This window comes from Rhinatrema bivittatum, chromosome 1 (assembly GCF_901001135.1).
Source record: "Rhinatrema bivittatum chromosome 1, aRhiBiv1.1, whole genome shotgun sequence".
Taxonomy (NCBI): Eukaryota; Metazoa; Chordata; class Amphibia; order Gymnophiona; family Rhinatrematidae; genus Rhinatrema; species Rhinatrema bivittatum.
In genome coordinates, this window is record NC_042615.1 from 86,153,907 (window position 1) to 86,174,783 (window position 20,877).

The window sequence follows — 20,877 nt, forward strand, 5'->3', positions numbered from 1 at the left end:
TCACCCTCCTTAATCCCCCCCCCAGACTTACCACAACTCCCTGGTGATCGAGCGAGGAGTGAGGACGTCATTTCTGCAATCCTTGGCGAGAAGCATGTGACATCGGCGGCACGTCGAGTGACGCCGGCGTCACGTGATTCCCGGCTCGTTCGCGCCGGACGGCTCGTTCGGCCCAAAAAGAACTTTTGGCCAGCTTGGGGGGGCCTCCTGACCCCCCCAAGCTGGCCAAAAGTTTGGCCAGCTTGGGGGGGTCAGGAGGCCCCCCCAAGCTGGCCAAAAGTTCTTTTTGGGCCGAACGAGCCGTCCGGCGCGAACGAGCCGGGAATCACGTGACGCCGCGTCACTCGACGTGCCACCGACGTCACATGCTTCTCGCCAAGGATTGCAGAAATGGCATCCTCACTCCTCGCTCCATCACCAGGGAGTTGTGGTAAGTCGGGGGGGGGATTAAGGAGGGTGAGGGGGTTTATATTTTTATTTTGGCTCAACAATCGCGATTTCCCACATATCGAACATATCTATGTTCGATATGTGGGAAATCCGATCGTTTATGTCGAATCAATTTTTTAAGTAAAAAAAAAATATGAGTTGCGTTTTACTAATGCGGTCAATCCGAATGCACACCCCTAGTGACTATTCGCCGATTAGGAAAATGGATGCTCAATTAATGAGAGTCTGTTTTCCTAACCGGCGCACAGCCTTTCCATAGTAGTAAGGAACCATGGAAAAGAAGTGTTTTGGGCTTTTTTGTGGCAGTTTGGAGCGCATGAAGATTTAACATCAGCTCTGGGCTAGTGTTTACATTTTAAAGCATGTGCATCGGCACGTGGTGATTTTTTGCATCAGGGTAATAGCTAATAGCCTCATCCAAATGGCATTTTACATGTGATGAGTGCTGTTAGCTACATGCTGGTTTGAACGCACGTTTTGGACACGCTAATCCCATTATTGTATGGGGAGTTATTGAAGCATGTCCAAAACGTACATCCAACCCCGTGACAAGCTCTGTGCTAGGCTGAACGCACTGTATTGCATCAGCCTGAAAGAGTTTCCATGTCCCATATTACCTTTTAAGATAGTATGCAGCACTTCCCTGAGATTTATTTATTTATTTATCTATTTATTTATTTAACGTTTTTTATATACCGACAACCGTTTGCACATCGTATCGGTTTACATATAACTTGTAACTATTAGGCATTGCCTTTACATAGAACAGGAACTATGCTGTGGAAATTGTGGAAACTGTCCACTAGAGGATACAATGAAAGAGAAAAGAAGGGAGGCTTACTTACTTAAAGGTTACGGAGGTTCCCAGAGTCACCCAGATGCTTCCAGACAGGCAAAGGGCCTAAAAACTGCCTGGGAAGCGGTGCCCTGGGTGAATGGGGCCAGGAGAACCTGTCATCACACAGATAGGGGATTCCTTTGTAAGCAATATAAGCAGCCTGCTGCCAGAGCCTAAAGCAGCAAGGGAGAGTACAGTAGAAGAGAATGTTTGGCTATGGCTATTGCTATGGCAGGGAAGCTGTGCTAATGTAAACCATGGTTACTAGGGGTGTGCATTCGTTCCCTACGAATTGGGAATCCGCAACGTATAGGGCCATATTTGTTGTATTTGTGGGGAAGTGAAACATATCGCGATTCAGCACGAATACAACGAATCTTCGCCGAATTATTTGGCCGTCTAAAGGAGCCAATTTAAACAAACCCCCTACCCTCCTGACCCCCCCAAGACTTACCAAAACTCCCTGGTGGTCCAGCGGGGGGTCCAGGAGCCATCTCCTGCACTCACATCCTCGGCTGCCAGTATTCAAAATGGTGCCGATAGCCTTTGACCTACTATGTCACAGGGGCTACTGGTGCCATTGGTCAGCCCGTATCACATGGTAGGAGCAATGGATGGCCTGACCCCCACAAGACCCCCACAAGACTTGCCAAAAGTCCCTGGTGGTCCAGCGGGGGTCCGGGAGCAATCTCCTGCACTCGGGCCGTCGGCTGCCAGTAATCAAAATGGCGCCGATAGCCTTTGCCCTTAATATGTCACAGGGGCTACCGGTGACATTGGTCAGCCCCTGTCACATGGTAGGAGCACAAGATGGCGCCGGTCATCCATTGCTCCTACCATGTTACAGGGGCTGACCAATGGCATCGGTAGCCCCTGTGACATATTAAGGGCAAAGGCTATCGGCGCCATTTTGAATACTAGCAGCCGAGGGTGTGAGTGCAGGAGATGGCTCCCAGACCCCCCGCTGGACCACCAGGGAGTTTTGGTATGTCTTGGGGGGGGGGTCAGGAGGGTGGGGGGTTGTAGTGAATTTAATTTTAGCCGGGAAATGAATAAGAATTAATGTATAAACGTATTGGGGGCCCCCTTTGTCGAATGCAACATATCTGCCCCCCGACGAATACGAATCCCGAATGCAACATATGGCACCCCTCTGCACATCCCTAATGGTTACTAACTGCATAGTATTCCAGCAGCCCTTAATGTCAATTCTTTGTATTTCTGCTACAAAATAAGCATGTTTCTGCCTTGGAGATGTCACACCAACATCTGTTTTCCTCAGCATGTAGCTATAGAAGAAACCTGTTCAATCATCTGGAGGCTCCAGATGGATAATGCTAACTATTTTTCTGGGACTTTTCTGGCTGAGGCATGGGCCATGTAACTATGTGTGAGTACTATGGGGTTACAGCAGTTCAAAAATTAGTGAATTTTCAATGTTATGTGGAGCATTGTCTGATGTGGGACTGAATTAATTGCATTAGATGGTAAAGTCATCTAATGATATGCTGATATTTTGGGATTTTATTGAATGTATTGATGTACCTCATGTTTGGAAATGTAATGTGGCAAGTAGTAGATCCTTGGGCCAGTGTGAGGAGGAAGTACCGCGAGGTAGCTCTCCCCTCCTGTGGCATGGTCAGTGTCCAGGCAAGGATCGTGGCAAGTGGCAGGCAAAGTGAGGACAGTATCCAGTCTGAGGTCAAGGCAGGCAGCAGGCAAGGCATAGTAAAAGTCCAGGCCAGGGTCATGACCAGTGGCAGGCAAGGTGAGGAAAATGTCTGGTCCAAGGTCAGCAATTGAGGAGTGAAGGCGAGGAGATGATGACCAGGAGGATACAGATAAGGCAGGAAGGCAGGGCTGTAGGGGTGTGCATTCGTTTTGAACTTAAATGTAAAACGCAACTTTTTTTTTTTTAACTTAAAAAAGTGATGAGGCGAAAACGATCGGATTTCCAACTTATTCAACATAGCTATGTTGAATAAGTTGGAAATCGCGATTGTTGATCCTAAATAAAAATTTAAACCCCTCACCCTCCTTAATCCCCCCCCCAAGACTTACTAAAACTCCCTGGTGGTACAGTAGGGAGTCAGGACGCCATTTCTGAAATCCTTTGCGAGGAGCACGTGACGTCGGTGTCACGTCGGAGTGACGCGGCGTGACGTGATTCCCCGCGTGATCGCTCCGGGACCCTCGTTGCACCCAAAAGGAACTTTTGGCCAGCTTGGGGGGGTCAGGAGACGTCACGTGCTCCTCGCAAAGGAGTTCAGAAATGGCGTCCTGACTCCCTGCTGTACCACCAGGGAGTTTTGGTAAGTCTTGGGGGGGGGATTAAGGAGGGTGAGGGGTTTAAATTTTTATTTGCACGTATGGACATAGACTCAACTTATGGAATTCTCCATATGTCCATATTGACCGCAAATGGGACCCCCTTTCGACTTATGGACTTATGAACATAAACTTTTGCTCTGCACATCCCTACAGGGCTGGATGGGAAGGCTGGCACACACACAAGGCAGAAGCAAGACAGGACGACAGGAACACAGAAGGAGGAACAAGGCTGGCTCCCTTGAGGTTTTTTCAGGTACAAAGCCTTTCCATGAAATTAGATAATGCAGTTTACCCCTGATGAGTTTAGCATCCAATAAGTCTTGTACTTAATATTCAGGATCAAGATCCACTGTGGTGGCGGTAGGTATGGGAGATTTCTTGTCTCTCCAGTTGAGGATTGAGGGCTTGACCAAGGATATATGGAAAGCATTGTGAATATGCAAGGAGGGTAGCAATTACAGGTGATTGGATACCAGGCCTAATTGTTGTGGTACAGTTTTCGGGCCGATTTATTTTGGGGAAAATTTCAGGGATGGCATCTTCAAACAGAGGTTCTGGGTATTTCCAGAAACAAATTGTGAAGCAGGTCAGTGTTTTAGGTCTGCTTTCCTTTTCTATGCCTTAGAGACCTTGGTTAAAAGGACTTGAGTTCTTTCCCAGATCTCTTGCAGGATGGCTGAAGTTTGTACTGCTGCTGGCAGCTGGCAGGAAAGCTGTACTGGCACTGGAACTCAAGGATGCCGTGCATATATAATGAAGAATGGGGAGAAGCCAGTGGCCTCCCTGGAGTGGTTATTATAGATGAATTTGGCCCAGGATAATAAGGGAACCCAGTCATCACCGCATTTATTTACATATGCTTGGGGAAAAGTTTTCAAGGTTTGGTTAAGCCTTTCTGTCTGTCCATTGACTTGAGGGTGGTAAGAGAAGGAAACATCTAAGTTTACTTTCATATTTTTACACATAATCAGGTAGTAAACTGGACCCCCTTGGACAGAGACAATATGATCCGGAAGACTATGGAAATGAAAGATGTGTTTGAAGAAGACATGAGCCAGTGTGGTAGCAAATGGAAGGGACTACATGGTGAGGAAATTTGCCATCTTTGAGAAACAATCAAAAGCAATCCATATCACTGTATGGCTGTTGGTGGGAGAAATATCTGTGATAAAGTCCATGGATATGTCAAACCAAGATTTGATGGGCACTGGGAGATGATGAAGAAAGCCTTATTGGCAGGATTATATAGGTTTGATATGAGCTCATTTGGTGCAAGATGTAACATAGAGATCGTCTAAGGTCTCTTTGATGCCAGGGTGGCTTGCCAATTTGGAAGTGTGGTTCCATTGAAGCACTTTCTTTCTAAGTCTCATGTGGACTATGGTCTTCCCCAGAGGTACAGAAAAGTGAGAGACTGTGAGGACTTTTGCAGAATCTATGATGGTCTGAGGATCGAGAGGGTTCCAGGGGCATCAAAAGATCAGGAAAGAGCATCTGCCTGGATGTACTTGTCTGCTGGATGGTAGATTAGGTGGAAGTCAAATCTGCTGAAAAAGAGCGACCATCGAGCTTGTTGGGCATTCAGTCTCTTAGCTTCCTTTAAATATAAGAGAGTCTTGTGACCCATTTTAATAGTGAATGTGTTGTGCACCTGCTCACGATGAGCACGGGCAGGCCCCTACCTTCACGGCCAGTCAGGCTGCTGATGCATTCCAGCGTCGCAGTTTGCTACCACCGCCATCCTCCGTGGTCCGGAGGCCGCAGCAGTCTTCTACCCTGCACGGCAGGGCTGTGCTCCGCCGGGAGCCTTCTTTAGCAGCTGATGCCGCTGCTGCTTCTCCTGCTCCCCGATGAGTCTCTTCATGGCTTGAGCCACTCCAGGGTTCCTCAGCCAGCAGGGAAGCTATCCCTGCCTGTGCCTGCAGCCTGCCTGCCTTCCTTTCTCCTTCAGATGGCAGGGAGCCACCCCTACCACTGCCTGCAGCCTGCCTGCCTTATTTTCTCCTTCAGACGGCAGGGAGCCGCCCCTGCCGGTGCCTGCAGCCTGCCTGCCCTTCCTTCTTCTTTCTTCGTGGCTGGAGCCACTTCTGCAGTCTGCCTTGCTCCATCCTAGGGCCCTCCATGAGGCTAGGATGCCACCATCGTGTCTGCTCCTCTTCCAGCTCCTTAAGGTGCGGGCGCGCACCTCTCCTCTGTATTTAAAGGGCCAGCCAGGTGTGGTCCCCTGCAAGCTCCTCCCTGGGTGTACTCTTCAGCCCTACAAAAGGGCCCAGCATTCATTCAAGCTTTGCCTTCGCAAGGAGTTAGACGCTCCTGGGATCTTCCTGTCCTTCATTCCAGGAGTCTCGCTGTTCCACACTTCTTCAAGGTCCTGTGTTCCTTGTTCTTTGTGGGAGCTTTTTGTCTTGTCCTGATGTTCTTGATCCAGTCCAGATGTCCATCTTCTGCTCCTGATGTACCCAGTCAGTCTTGAAGTCTGTCTTCCAGTTCCTGATGTTCTTGATCCAGTCCAGATGTCCGTCCTCCATTCCTGATGTCCGTGATCCAGTCCTGATGTCCGTCTTCTGCTCCTGATGTCCGTGATCCAGTCCAGATGTCTGTCTTCCAGTCCAGATGTCCTGAACCCCTGGTTCCTCATCGCCACCTTTCCTGGCGTGCCATGTCGTGGTCTGCAACCAGCCCCATGGGCGGGCTGAGTAGGGCACTTCATGGTACAATGCCTTCCTCGTGGGGATGCCGCCGAACAGGTCGCGCAGGCCCACCCGGACGCGGTGACTGCCGCCCGAGCCCAGGCCCGAGGAGCGGCGCTCCGGCTGGCGGACCCTGGACTCCCGGAAGGAGAGGTAAGGTCCCGGTTGCCAGCGCTGTGACCGGGACCGCAACAATTGAAGGCTGGGTAAGGTGAATATTTTTTCGTTCCAGGTGTAAGAATTCTGTTTTGTCGATGTTTATTACTAGTTTCATTTTGTTTAGTAGCTGTTTTATTATTTCAAGATACATATTGGCTAGTTTCATTGTTTCTTCAATGGTGTTTGTGATGGGTAACAGCAGTTGTATGTCGTCTGCGTATATATAGTGTGTGCTCCTCTCAGTTGTTCCACTATCTCGTCTGGAGTCTACGTCTGTCCCAGCGTGGCCTGCGACCAGCCCCGTGGGTGGGCTGTGTAGGGCATGCTGCGTCACATTCTCAACCCAACTCTTGATCCTGACTCCTTGTCTTCAGAACCTCGCTCCTGACTCCTTGTCTTCAGAACCTCGCTCCTTGTCTTCAGTCTTCGTCCAAGTGTCCTCACCTGAGTCTTCGTCCAAGTAACTACATCTTTGCCTGAGTCTTCGACCAAAGTCTTCGTTTGTCCCAGCCTCCGTCCGGCCTGCCGCTTCTTGCCGTTACCCAGTGGCAGGTCCGAAAGGGCTTGGAATGGTCGGAAGTCTGTTCAAAAGACCACCATTGCGTTGTTGGTCTTTCTGAAGCGTGCAGGACCGGTGGAGGGTTAGTACCTTTGGTCATCATTGTATTCATTCCAGTCTTGTTCCTGCTCCAGATTCCAGTCCAGCTTTGCTCCTGTCCAGCCCATGCTCGGGCATGCCTCACCTGCCTTGGCACCTCTTCAGAGTTCCTCTGGGGTTCCTCTGGGGTTGAGCCATTAACTGCTATTAATCAAGTTTACTTAGGGAATAGCCACTGCTATTATTGACATAAGTAACATGGGCTCTACTTACTATTTGGGTACGTGCCAAGTACTTGTAGCCTGGATTGGCCACTGCTGAAAACAGGATGCTGGGCTTGATGGACCCTTGGTCTGACCCAATATGTTCTTATGAAGGCATGCGGGAGTGTGTATTGGATGGGAGAGAATATGGTAGGGATTTTTTGAGAGGGCTATTAATTGTGTGTGTGTGTTAGAGTAAGGCTAATTATTTATCTATTATTTGGGATCCTGCCAAGTACTTGTGACCTGGATTGACGAGTGTTGCAAACAAGGTACTGGGTTTAATGGACCCTTGGTGTGATCCAGTATGGTGGTTCTTATGGTCTTATATAATTGCAGTATATGTATTTGTTGTAATAAGAAGTGCAGCATCATTGGTTAACTGCTTCAGTTTTTTTCCTCCTAACTGTGTCTCTCTGACATTCTAGCTCTGGGCAAAGCTGCTGGAGGTAGGGGTGAATAGGTGGGACTTTCGGAATAGAGTGTTCACCAGCATTCTGCAGCCTCTATCTGTTTCCTATAGTGAAGCAATGGGGATTTATCATTTTCCAAAAATACTGACCCAGTGTTTATGGTATGAACTCATCTGAGTCTTTCCCATTTTTTTCTCGCAAGCCAAATTTGATAGTTTTCCGTTTTTTCTTTGCAGAGTTATTATACCCCCAGATAGACAGACATAGACTCCTTTTGCATAATTTTTCCTGTATTTCATATATTGGAAAGTATAAAAAAGAACTTTGTTCTGATTGTTTAAAATAGCTGTTTAGCAGGGGACTTACCTCATCAAATATAACATATCTGATTCTGTTTGCCCAGTCTTGTTGATGGGGAGATAATAACAGGATTTCAAAACACTGTGGTACTGTCACTAGTATCTGGAAGAAAAAAAAATAAAATTATCATAATAGAGAATATGTAAACAGTATTATCAATGCTCAATCAGGGCAAATGCTTAATTTTTGTTAAAAACTGGGCAACAGGGTGAAAACCGGCTGCTGGATATAGAGCAGCTTTTAAACTAGATTATGGGTAGAGATCTTCATTTTCGTTTTTTTTCCCTAAAACTTTCAATGTTTTTTAAGAAAAAAACATCAGTAAGAAAATGACACAGGAGAAAAGTCAGTGGAAAAGCTATTTTTCACTGATTTTGTTTTTGTTATAACTTCGAAATTCCCAGGAAAAATAAACTTAAAACTGAAAACGAAGGTCCATCCCTAATCATGGGGTAAAGCCAAATAGATCTATATGGTTCAGACAGAGGTATCTTCAAAGAATACTAGCAAAAGTGGGAGTGGAGGAGTAGCCTAGTGGTCAGAGCAGCAGGCTAAGAGCTAGCAATATCAAAATTCAAATCCCACTGGTATGCCTTTTTGCCTCAGGTACAAAGTTAGATTGTAAGCTTGTTGGGATAGCAAATGTTGCTTACCTGTAACAGGTGTTCTCACAGGACAGCAGGATGTTAGTCCTCACATATGGGTGACATCATCAGGATGGAGCCCAATCATGGAAAACTTCTGTCAGTTTCCAGAACTTTGACTGGCCCCTACTGGGCATGCCCAGCATGGCATTAACCCTGCAGCCAGCAGGGGTCCCCCTTCAGTCTTATTTGATAGCTACAGGTAGTGCCGAAAAAATAAAACAACAAAACGTTACAAACCCAACACCGCGGGGCGGCGGATGGGTTTCGTGAGGACTAACATCCTGCTGTCCTGTGAGAACACCTGTTACAGGTAAGCAACATTTGCTTTCTCACAGGACAAGCAGGATGGTAGTCCTCACATATGGGTGAGTACAGAGCTGAGGATGTCCGAACATGCACCAAATGTACCCAACGGCATGCAGCAGGCACAACAACTGGGGTGGAATTTGGTAGAGGGCATCCAGAACCCCACTGGGCAGGCGGAAGCGTGTTGGTACGTCACGTTGGAAATAGGTTACGCAGGACAGATTGGCCGAAGATGGAATCTTGTCTTCCAGCTTTGTCTAGGCAATAGTGGGCTGCGAAAGTGTGGAGAGAACTCCAGGTGGCAGCCCTACAAATGTCAGGAAGCGGCACTGATCGTAGGTGTGCTATTGAAGTCGCCATGGCCCTCACAGAGTGTGCTTTAACACAGTCTTGGAAAGGAATGCCTGCTTGCTGATAGCAAAAAGATATGCAGTCCGACAACCAGGAGGAGAGAGTCTGCTTATCCACAGGTTGCCCTAGTTTGTTGGGATGGAAAGAGATGAATAACTGAGTGCTCTTCCTATGGGCAACTGTACGGTCTAGGTAGAACGCTAGAGCCCGTATACAGTCAAGGGATTGCAGAGACTGTTCCCCTGGGTTGGAGTGGGGCCTGGGAAAGAAGATAGGTAGTATGATGGATTGATTAATGTGAAACTCCGAAACTACCTTGGGAAAAACTTAGGGTGAGTGCGGAGTACCGCCCGGTCCTGCAGGAGTTTAGTGTAAGGTGGATGGGAAACTAGGGCCTGTAATTCACTAACCCTGCGAGCTGAAGTGATAGCCAAAAGGAAAATCACTTTCCATGTGAGATATTTTAGGTCACAGGAGTGAAGAGGTTCAAACGGTGGTTTCATGAGCCGTATGAGAACCAGATTAAGGTCCCAAGAAGGGGCTGGAGGACGTAAAGGAGGCTTGATATGGAGTAAGCCTTTAAGAAAATGAGTTACTGATATAGGGACATCCCCGACACCTTTATGGAAGGCGGCTACCGCACTGACATGCATTCTGATGGAAGAGGTCTTTAGACCTGATTCCGATAAATGCCAGAGATAGTCCAAAAACCTTGGGATTGGACATGAAAAAGGATCAAGGGATTGCGAAGAACACCATGATGTATACCTTTTCCACTTATAGGAATAAGACTTTCTTGTGGAAGGCTTCCATGAAGCAATCAGGACACGAGAAACCGTAACTGAAAGGTTAAATGGTTGAAGTCATGGGATAGGTGGCAATGTCCTTTCGTGGATTGCAAACTGGCTAAAAGACAGGAAACAGAGAGTAGGATTAAATGGGCAATTTTCTCAGTGGAAGGGAGTAGACAGTGGAGTGCCTCAGGGATCTGTATTGGGACCCTTACTTTTCAATATATTTATAAATGATCTGGAAAGAAATACGACGAGTGAGATAATCAAATTTGCAGATGACACAAAATTGTTCAGAGTAGTTAAATCACAAGCAGATTGTGATAAATTGCAGGAAGACCTTGTGAGACTGGAAAATTGGGCATCCAAATGGCAGATGACATTTAATGTGGATAAGTGCAAGGTGATGCATATAGGGAAAAATAAGCCATGCTATAATTACACAATGTTGGGTTCCATATTAGGTGCTACAACCCAAGAAAGAGATCTAGGTGTCATAGTGGATAACACATTGAAATCGTCGGTACAGTGTGCTGCGGCAGTCAAAAAAGCAAACAGAATGTTGGGAATTATTAGAAAGGGAATGGTGAATAAAACGGAAAATGTCATAATGCCTCTGTATCGCTCCATGGTGAGACCGCACCTTGAATACTGTGTACAATTCTGGTCGCCGCATCTCAAAAAAGATATAATTGCGATGGAGAAGGTACAGAGAAGGGCTACCAAAATGATAAGGGGAATGGAACAACTCCCCTATGAGGAAAGACTAAAGAGGTTAGGACTTTTCAGCTTGGAGAAGAGACGACTGAGGGGGGATATGATAGAGGTGTTTAAAATCATGAGAGGTCTAGAATGGGTAGATGTGAATCGGTTATTTACTCTTTCGGATAGTAGAAAGACTAGGGGGCACTCCATGAAGTTAGCATGGGGCACATTTAAAACTAATCGGAGAAAGTTCATTTTTACTCAACGCACAATTAAACTCTGGAATTTGTTGCCAGAGGATGTGGTTAGTGCAGTTAATATAGCTGTGTTTAAAAAAGGACTGGATAAGTTCTTGGAGGAGAAGTCCATTACCTGCTATTAAGTTCACTTAGAGAATAGCCACTGCCATTAGCAATGGTTACATGGAATAGACTTAGTTTTTGGGTACTTGCCAGGTTCTTATGGCCTGGATTGGCCACTGTTGGAAACAGGATGCTGGGCTTGATGGAACCTTGGTCTGACCCAGTATGGCATTTTCTTAAGAATTAACCTTTCAACATCCATGCCGTCAGGGACAAGGCCTGAAGATTGGGATGGCGTAGACATCCGTCGTTCTGAGTGATCAGAAGTGGGTGAATTCCCAAGGGAATGTGCCTGCAGATGGAGAGATCCTGGAGTATGGGAAACCACACTTGGCGTGGCCAGTGAGGTGCTATCAGGATCATGGTTCCCTTGTCCTGACAGAGCTTCACGAGAGTCTTCGAGAGAAGAGGAAGTGGAGGGAATGCATAAAACAGACCAGTTGCCCACGAGAGGGAGAATGCATCTCTGGGCTGAAAGCGCTCGCTCCGAATGAGGGAGCAGTAATTGAACACTTTGTGGTTCTGAGGGGACACAAAGAGGTCTATTTGGGGATAACCCCATTGCTGGAAAAGAGAGGTAGCTACCAAGGGGTTGAGCGACCACTCGTGTGGTTGGAAGACATGACTCAGTTTGTCTGCCAAGACATTGTGTACTCCCGGCAAGTAGGTAGCCCTGAGGTACATCAAGCGGGAGAGCGCTTCTGCCCAAATCTGCACAGCTTCCTGACACAGAAGGAAGGAGCCTGTGCCTCCCTGCTTGTTGATGTACCACATGGCCACCTGGTTGTCCATCTGAATCAGGATAACGTGATTTCATAGAGAATCCTGAAAAGCTCTGAGTGCATATCATTTTGCTCGAAGCTCCAGGAAATTTATCTGGTGTTTGGTTTCCTCTGGAGACTAAAATCCTTGTGACTGCAGATCGTTCACATGTTACGGTTGTGGATCCTTGGGCCGGTTGGAACAGAGGATGGTGCGCTGTGGAAGACCACAGCAAGCGTCCCAACCGGGAGGCTGCTCGGAGGACTCAGGGAAGGCTTCGGCACTGGGACCAGGTGGAGTCCTATGCGACCAAGGACTCGGCAAGGTTGAGAGGACGGACGACGTTGGGCCCCGGTGACTGAAGAGTCTTCACCCTGGAAGCCGGTACTCCCCCAGGAGAAGCCCGTAGGAGTCGGGCCGCTGGGACTTTTGGAGATTCACCCTGGAAGCCGGAGCCCCCCCAGGAGGCGCCTGTAGGGGCCCAGCTGCTGGGACTTAGGCGAATCTTCTGGGCCAGCGAAGACCAGGAAGGAAACCGAGTCGGAAGCCGGGAGCCGGAGGAGGAACCAAGCCAGGGATGAGGCAGAAGACAGAGTCATGGACGGAGCCGGGTCGGAGCCAGAGGTCAGAGTGAGCCAAGCCAGGGACAGAGGCTGAAGGAGAAGTCGAGGACGAAGCCGGGTTGGAACCAGAGGTCAGAAGCAGATACCAGAGCCAAGGGACGAAGACGGAAAACGAGTCAGGAGTCAAGCCGGGTCAGGAACGGAGAGCAATCCAGAAGACCGCAGCAACTAGCAATCAGGAAACCTGAGGAACCTCGTTGCAAGGCACTGGAGTGGTCTAGTGGCAGGGTACTTATACCCTTAGGGTGTTTGACGTCATCTGCAGCCGGACTGAGGTATTCCTGTGCTGGCCCCTTTAAATGGAGCTCCTCCCCGCGCACGCGCGTCAGGGGGCGTGGCCAGCCGTGCTGGACCGTCGGCATCTCTCCCGAGGAGGGAGAGATGCGCTGGAGGGCCTGCAGGCCCGAGGAAGCCTGGAAATGGCACGGGCCGCCCCCAAGGTAGGTGGAGGGACCGGGGCACGGCCCCGGACCGCAACAGTACCCCCTTTCCTACGCCCCCTCCCAGGAGGCCTGGGTTTACTTGGGTGATCCAGATGGAACTGACGAAGGAGGTCTTTACCCAAGATATGGGAAGAAGGCTCCCAGGAGTTTTCCTCCGGACCGTAGCCCTCCCACGAGAGGAGGTATTCCCACCGACGATGGTGGAATCGTACGTCCAGAACTTCCTTCACCGTATAGATGCCATCGGTCTCAGCTTCGACAGCGGTGGGTTCCGGAGTTTTATCATGAAAGGAGGAGAGCACCACAGGTTTAAGCAGAGACACGTGGAACACGTCGTGAATCCGTAGAGTGGACGGTAATCGCAGGTGGTAGGATACCACCCCAACCCGTTCCGCTACGGGAAATGGACCAATATACTTGGGAACCAGGCGCATAGAAGGGACCCATAGATGAATATTCCTGGTGCTCAACCAGACCTTACTCCCTGGAAGGAGGACCGGGGCTGGCCGTCGTAACCGATCAGCGTACTTCTTAGCCTTGGCAGAGGCAGTTCGAAGCTTTTCCTGGGTAGATATCCACAGAGCATGCAACTGCTGGGCAGTAAGCTGTGGCGGTTATAAGAAAACTCAGCCCATGGTAAAAGGGTGACCCAGTCATCCTGTAGATCTCCAACGAACGCTCGGAGGAAGGCCTTCAGTGTTCAGTTAGTCCGCTCGGCCTGGCCGTTGGCTTGAGGGTGAAAGGCAGTAATGAGACCCAGACGCACCCCGAACTTCTTGCAGAGAGCCCTCCAATACTTTGCCATAAACTGCGGCCCACGGTCAGAGGTAATGTGCGAAGGCAGGCCATGTAAACGGAAGACATGTTGTATAAAGAAGTTAGCCAGTTCTGGCGCTGAAGGTAGCTTGGCGAGAGGCACAAAGTGGGCCATCTTTGAAAAGCGGTCGACCGTGACCCAGATCACAGTCTTCCCATCGGAAACTGGTAGATCCACAATAAAGTCGGTAGACAGGTGAGTCCAGGGCTCCGCGGGAGTGGGCAGTGGCTGTAGAAGCCCCCAGGGACGTCCATGGAGAGACTTATGTCGAGCACAGGTAGGACATGATTGGACATACTGGCGTACGTCGTCCTTGACTCGCGGCCACCAATAGAACTCAGTCAGGAGTTCCAGAGTCCTGGCGATCCCTGGATGTCCAGCGGTCAGAGAATCGTGAGCCCAGGCTAGAACCTTTTTGAGAGAACAAGTAGGTACCACCGTCTTACCCGCCGGAGTCACTTCAGAAGCCGCTAGCAATACCGTGGCTGGATCCAGGATGTATTGAGGCGGGTTAGGGGCATCTTCAGGCTTCGATGTACGGGAGAGTGCATCCGCTCGTATGTTCTTCTCCGCCAGTCGATATCGGAGGGAAAAGTGGAATCGGCTGAAGAAGAGTGCCCAGAGTGCCTGCTGGGGATTAAGGCGCCGGGCCCAGCACAAGTACTCGAGGTTCTTGTGATCAGTGTAGACGATAATCGGGTGCAGGGCCCCCTCCAGCCATTGGTGCCACTCGTCGAAAGCTAGCTTAATAGCCAATAGCTCCTTATCGCCAATGCCATAGTTCCTCTCCGCTGGTGTGAATTTGCGAGAGTAGAAGGAACATGGCAGGAGCTTGCCTCTGGCAGACGACTGGCTTAGAACTTCCCCCACGGCTATATCCGAGGCATCTAAATCTACGATGAACTGACATTGGGGGTCTGGATGACACAGACAGGTATCCTGGAGGAATGCCTCTTTCAAGACGCGGAAAGCCCGTATGGCCGTTGTTGGCCAATTCTTAGCATCGGCCCCCTTCCTCGTGAGGGCCGTCAGAAGAGCCACCATCTGAGAGTAGTGGGGAATGAACTGCCGGTAAAAATTGGCAAACCCCAGGAATCGTTGAAGTGCCTTCACCCCGTGAGGTTGTGGCCAGTCTCTGATTGCAGCAACCTTTACGGGGTCCATCAAGAAGCCGGTGGAGGACACTATATACCCTAACAAGGGTAACGAATCCCGTTCGAAAATGCACTTTTCCAACTTAGCATAAAGTTTGTTCTCTCGGAGCTTTAGCAGTACTTGTCGGACATCTTAGCGGTGCGTCTCCAGATCCTTAGAGTATATAAGGACATTATCAAGGTAGACTATGACCGAAGAGTGTAGCATGTCTCTGAGGACCTCATTCATGAGGCTTTGGAAGACTGCCAGGGCGTTACAAAGGCCAAAGGGCATAACCAAGTACTCATAATGGCCATCCCTTGTATTGAAAGCGGTCTTCCATTCATCACGAGGACAAATCCGCACCAGGTTGTATGCTCCTCAGAGATCCAATTTAGTGAAGACCTTGGCCCCCCCTGCAACCTGTCTAGGAGCTCCGGTATCAGCGGCATGGGGTATCGGTCTCGCCGAGTAATGCTGTTCAAGACGCGGTAATCTATGCAGAGGCGAAGTGACCCATCCTTCTTAGCGACGAAGAAGAAACCTGCTCCTGCCGGGGACTTGGATGGCCGAATGAACCCTCGCTCCAGGTTCTCCCGGATGTAAGCGGACATAGCTTGGGTCTCAGGAAGAGACAGTGGATAGACCCGACCTCGTGGTGGTGTGGACAGGCAGCAGGTTGATCGCACAATCAAACGGACGATGTTCTGGAAGAATTGTGGCTCTCTCCTTGGAGAAAACGTCATGGAACTCCTGATACTGGGGAGGTAGCGCCAAAGGAGTCGTCAGGAGTGGTACCGAAGTGCAAGGTATTCCCTTCAGGCAGGTGCTGAAGCAGGCCGGACCCCAGGATGCCAACTGGAGGGAGTCCCAGGCGATGACAGGTGAATGTCTCCGAAGCCAGAGCAGCCCCAGGATGATCGGGTACATGGATTTCTCTAGAATGAGAAAGGAAATCTCCTCTTGATGCAAAAAGCCCGTACGTAGGATGAGCGGCTGGGTATGCGTGGCAATGGTGCCAGGAAGGAGTCTCCCCTGGATGGAGGATATGCGAAGCAGAGGTCTTTGGGGTTGCATCCCGATTCAGAGTTGCAGAACTAATTCCTGAAGGATGAAGTTTTCCCCGGCTCCTGAGTCGATCAGGGCTTCTGTTTCAAACTCTCCGTCCGGGAGAAGCAGAGTTACTGGAACAAAGCATGGGGAGTCGGAAGTGGCGTGACCTAGGGTTAGCTCCCTCGCTGTCCCTAGGTCCGAGAGTTTCCCAGGCGTTCGCTACAATGAGCAAGGAAGTGGCCTCTTCCACCGCAGTACAGGCAAAGATCCAGCGAGCGACATCTCCTTCTTTCCTCTTGGACAGGGGTCCTCGACCCACCTGCATGGGTTCAACATCTTGGATCCCAGAAGAGGCCGGCGGGGAACTCCCACAGTGGGAAGGAGTGGACCCAGAGGTAGAAGGCCTATGAACCACCCTCCTCTCTCAGAAGCGACGCTGGATGCGGCGGTCCACCCGGACTGCCAAGTCAATAAGATCGTTCAGATCATCAGGGAGATCTCGGGCCGCCAACTCATCTTGCAATCTCGGAGAGAGGCTCTCCAGGAAGATACCGTGTAAACTGTCACTTCCCCAGTTTAACTCAGCAGCGAGGGTCTGAAAGTCCATGGCATGTTCCGCTAGGGGCCGGTTGCCCTGCCACAGCTGGAGCAACTCGGAGGCGGCAGTGGGTTTGCGGGCGGCCTCATCAAAGACCTGCCTAAACGCGGAAACAAAGTGGACCAGATTGTTCAGGCGGGGATCCTGGCGCTCCAGAAGGTTGGAGGCCCAGGCCAAGGGTTTCCCATCCAGTAGGGAAATAATAAAACTGGTCTTGACCCGGTCGGTTGGAAACTTACATAGAAACATAGAAACATAGAAATGATGGCAGAAGAAGACCAAATGGCCCATCCAGTCTGCCCAGCAAGCTTCACACATTTTTTCTCTCATACTTATCGATTTCTCTTAGCTCTTGGTTCTATTTCCCTTCCTCCCCCACCATTAATGTAGAGAGCAGTGATGGAGCTGCATCCAAGTGAAATATCTAGCTTGATTAGTTAGGGGTAGTAGGGGTAGTAACCGCCGCAATAAAGCAAGCTACACCCATGCTCATCTGTTTTTTCCCAGACTATGTTATACAGCCCTTATTGGTTGTTTTTCTTCTCCCCTGCCGTTGAAGCAGAGAGCTATGCTGGATATGCATCGAAAGTGAAGTATCAGGCACATTTGGTTTGGGGTAGTAACCGCCGTAACAAGCCAGCTACTCCCCGCTTTGTGAGTGCGAACCCTTTTTTTTCTTCTCCCCTGCCGTTGAAGCGGAGAGCTCTGCTGGATGTGTGAAGTATCAGTTTTTCTTCTCCCCTGCCGTTGAAGCAGAGAACTATGCTGGATATGCATTGAAAGTGAAGTATCAGGCTTATTTGGTTTGGGGTAGTAACCGCCGTAACAAGCCAGCTACTCCCGTCTTTGTGAGTGCAAATCCTTTTTTCCACATTTCCTCTTGCTGTTGAAGCTTAGAGCGATGTTGGAGTCACAGTAACCATGTGTATGTTTATTGAATAAAGGTATTGTCTCCAGGCAGTAGCCATCATTCTGGCAAGTCTCCCACACTTCAGCCAACTGAAGTGGGAGAAGGTCGAACCGAAGTGGTCGAACTGAAGTAGTCGAACTGAAGTGGTCGAACTGAAGTGGGAGAAGGTCGAACCGAATATAGCACTGGTTCAGGAACCATCGGCAGAGCCTCGCGTCTCCTGAAAACCGTGACGGTGCCGGCATCTGGATAGGAACTGAAGCTGCAGGAGGAACCCCAGCTCCGGGTACCATGGAACTGGCAGCCGTAGCTCCACCGACGTGGTAGGCTAAGGCTTGTACCATTGCCGTCAGGGTATTGAGGCACGTTGTAGCCTCTGGGCTATACCTGGAATGGCCTTCAAGCCTGCAAGGTCTGCTGGGTCCATGGCCTTGCAAACTGTTACATTTGTGGACCCTTGGGCCGGTTGGAACAGAGGATGGTGCGCTGTGGAAGACCACAGCAAGCATCCCAACCGGGAGGCGGCTCGGAGGACTCAGGGAAGGCTTCGGCACTGGGACCAGGTGGAGTCCTATGCGACCAAGGACTCGGCAAGGTTGAGAGGACGGACGACATTGGGCCCCGGTAACTGAAGAGTCTTCACCCTGGAAGCCGGTACTCCCCCAGGAGAAGCCCGTAGGAGTCCGGCCGCTGGGACTTTTGAAGATTCACCATGGAAGCCGGAGCCCCCCCAGGAGGCGCCTGTAGGGGCCCAGCCGCTGGGACTTAGGCGAATCTTCTGGGAAGCCGAGTCGGAAGCCGGGTCGGAAGCCGGGAGCCGGAGGAGGAACCAAGCCAGGGATGAGGCAGAAGACGGAGTCATGGACGGAGCCGGGTCGGAGCCAGAGGTCAGAGCGAGCCAAGCCAGGGACAGAGGCTGAAGGAGGACGAAGCCAGGTCGGAACCAGAGGTCAGAAGCAGATACCAGAGCCAAGGGATGAAGACGGAAAACGAGTCAGGAGTCAAGCCGGGTCAGGAACGGAGAGCAATCCAGAAGACCGCAGCAACTAGCAATCAGGAAACCTGAGGAACCTCATTGCAAGGCACTGGAGTGGCCTAGCTGAGGGCGTCTGACGTCATCTGCAACTCTCCTTTAAATGGAGCTCCTCCCTGCGCGCGCGCGTCAGAGGGCAGGGCCAGCCGCGCCGGAACGTCGGCATCTCTCCCGAGGAGGGAGAGACACGCTGGAGGGCCTGCAGGCCCGAGGAAGCCTGGAAACGGCCCGGGCCACCCCCGAGGTAGGTGGAGGGACCGGGGCACGGTCCGGGACCGCAACAGTTCACATGAGCTCCCCAGCCGAGGTTGGAAGCATCGGTCGTGAGAATGAGTTGAGGATATGGCAGATGAAAAGGCAGTCCCTGAAGGAGATTGTTCTGATCTTTCCACCAGGTGAGAGACAGACGGAGTGTGTCGGTGATGTGGTCAATGGTTGACAGAGGCTGAGTCGCTTGAATCCATTGCGACCTCAGAGTCCAATGCGTGACTCTCATGGCCAGGCGGGCCATTGGTGTGAGATGGACTGAGGACGCCATGTGTCCGAGAAGGACAAGGAATTGTCGAGCTGTTGCTGTATATTGAGACTGCAACTGGTGAGCGAGAGATACGAGGGTTTGCACTCGTTGATGAGGTAGAAAGGCTTTTGCCTGTAAGGTGTCCAATTCTGCCCCAATGAATGACAAGGTTTGAGATGGGACTAAATAGGATTTCTCGTAATTGACGAGAAATCCTAGAGAAATTAGAGTGTGTAGGGTCAAATCCAGGGACAATCAAGCGGCTTGCTGGGTTGAGGCCCTGATTAACCAGTCATCTAGATAGGGGTAGATGTGAACACCTTCTTTCCTGAGAAAAGCTGCGACAACCACAAGACATTTGGTAAAGACTCGTGTTGCTGATGCTAGGCCGAATGGAAGCACTCGGTATTGATAGTGCTTTGGGCCTACTAAAAACCTGAGATACTTGTGATGAGTTCAGGCTATCGCAATGTGGGTGTACATGTCCTGGAGGTCCAGAGAGTAGAGCCAGTCTCCTCTTTGTAGAAGAGGTAGAAGCGAGCCCAGGGTTACAATCTTGAACTTTTCCCGCTGGAGGTACTTGTTGAGGGCACGTAGGTCCAGAATTGGACGAAGCCCCCCGGATTTTTTGGAGATCAAAAAGTACCGGGAATAGAACCCTAGGCCTTGTTGTGAAAGAGGGACGGGTTCTATTGCTCTTAACTGGAGAAGAAGGGAAACCTCCTGCTCCAGAGGGACAGAATGGTCGTTTACTCTCCACGCTTGTAGAGGTGGTGAATCTGGTGGAAGAGCAAGAAAGTTCAGGTGGTAACCCTGAGCAATGATTGTTAGCACCCATTGGTCGGTTGTGATTGATTGCCACATGCTGTGAAAGTGGCACAATCGACCTCCCACTGGTATGGCTGGCAGAGGGATCAGGCTGCTGCTCTCCAAGGGAACGTCAAAAACCTGAAGCAGGCCCCGGCTGGGGAGCTGCTTGTGGCTTTTGCTTCCGGGGCTGGCAGGGTTCAGATTTCTGATAAGGCCTTGTAACTCGGGACCTTGTTGGTGGAGGATAGTACTTCCTTGGGCAGAAGAATGACTTCTTAGAGTCCTTCTTGAAGGGCTGTCTAGAAGGGAAGTCAGAAGGTATCGATGAGAACTGTTTGAGGGTCTCATGATGGTCCTTTAATTCAGCCACTATTTGCTGAATCTGTTCACTGAACAGATTATCTCCTATAAAGGGCAGGTCAGAGAGCCTGTCTTGTACTTCTGGGCGAAGGTCAGAAGACTTGAGCCAGGCCCAGCTTCTTTCTGAAATAGCAGTTGCATACACTAGTGGAGGTGTCGAAGATATCGTAAGCTGTTCTTATCTCATGCTTTCCTGCCTCAAACCCCTTGTGGACAAGGGTTTGAAGATGTTCTTGAAATTGGTCAGGCAGGGTTTCAGAGAAGTCCTGTATTTGCTTGAAAATGACCCTGTTGTATTGGGTCATATACAGCTGGTAAGAAGCAATCTTGGAGATAAGCATGGCCCCTTGGAACACTCGACGACCAATATTGTCAAGGATCTTGTGTTCTTTGACAGGAGGGGTAGAAGAGTGTGGTTTTGTCCTTTTTGCTTTCTTTTGAGCCGATTCCACCACAACTGAGTGGTGGTCAAGCTGAGATTTTTGAAAGCCAGGGGCTGACTGTACCAGATAAGTAGTGTCAGCCTTTCTGTGTACTGGGGTAATGGATCCAG

General features: G+C 50.1%; 1 protein-coding gene across 1 annotated transcript in view; it reads right to left on the reverse strand.

Annotated features, from left to right (window-relative positions):
• The window catches only part of DDX60 (DExD/H-box helicase 60), a 444,355-nt gene that overhangs the window by 267,382 nt on the left and 156,096 nt on the right, over positions 1-20,877 (reverse strand). The window contains 1 exon segment of the mRNA XM_029604155.1: positions 8,109-8,204. Coding sequence (XP_029460015.1) covers positions 8,109-8,204 — 96 coding nt within the window.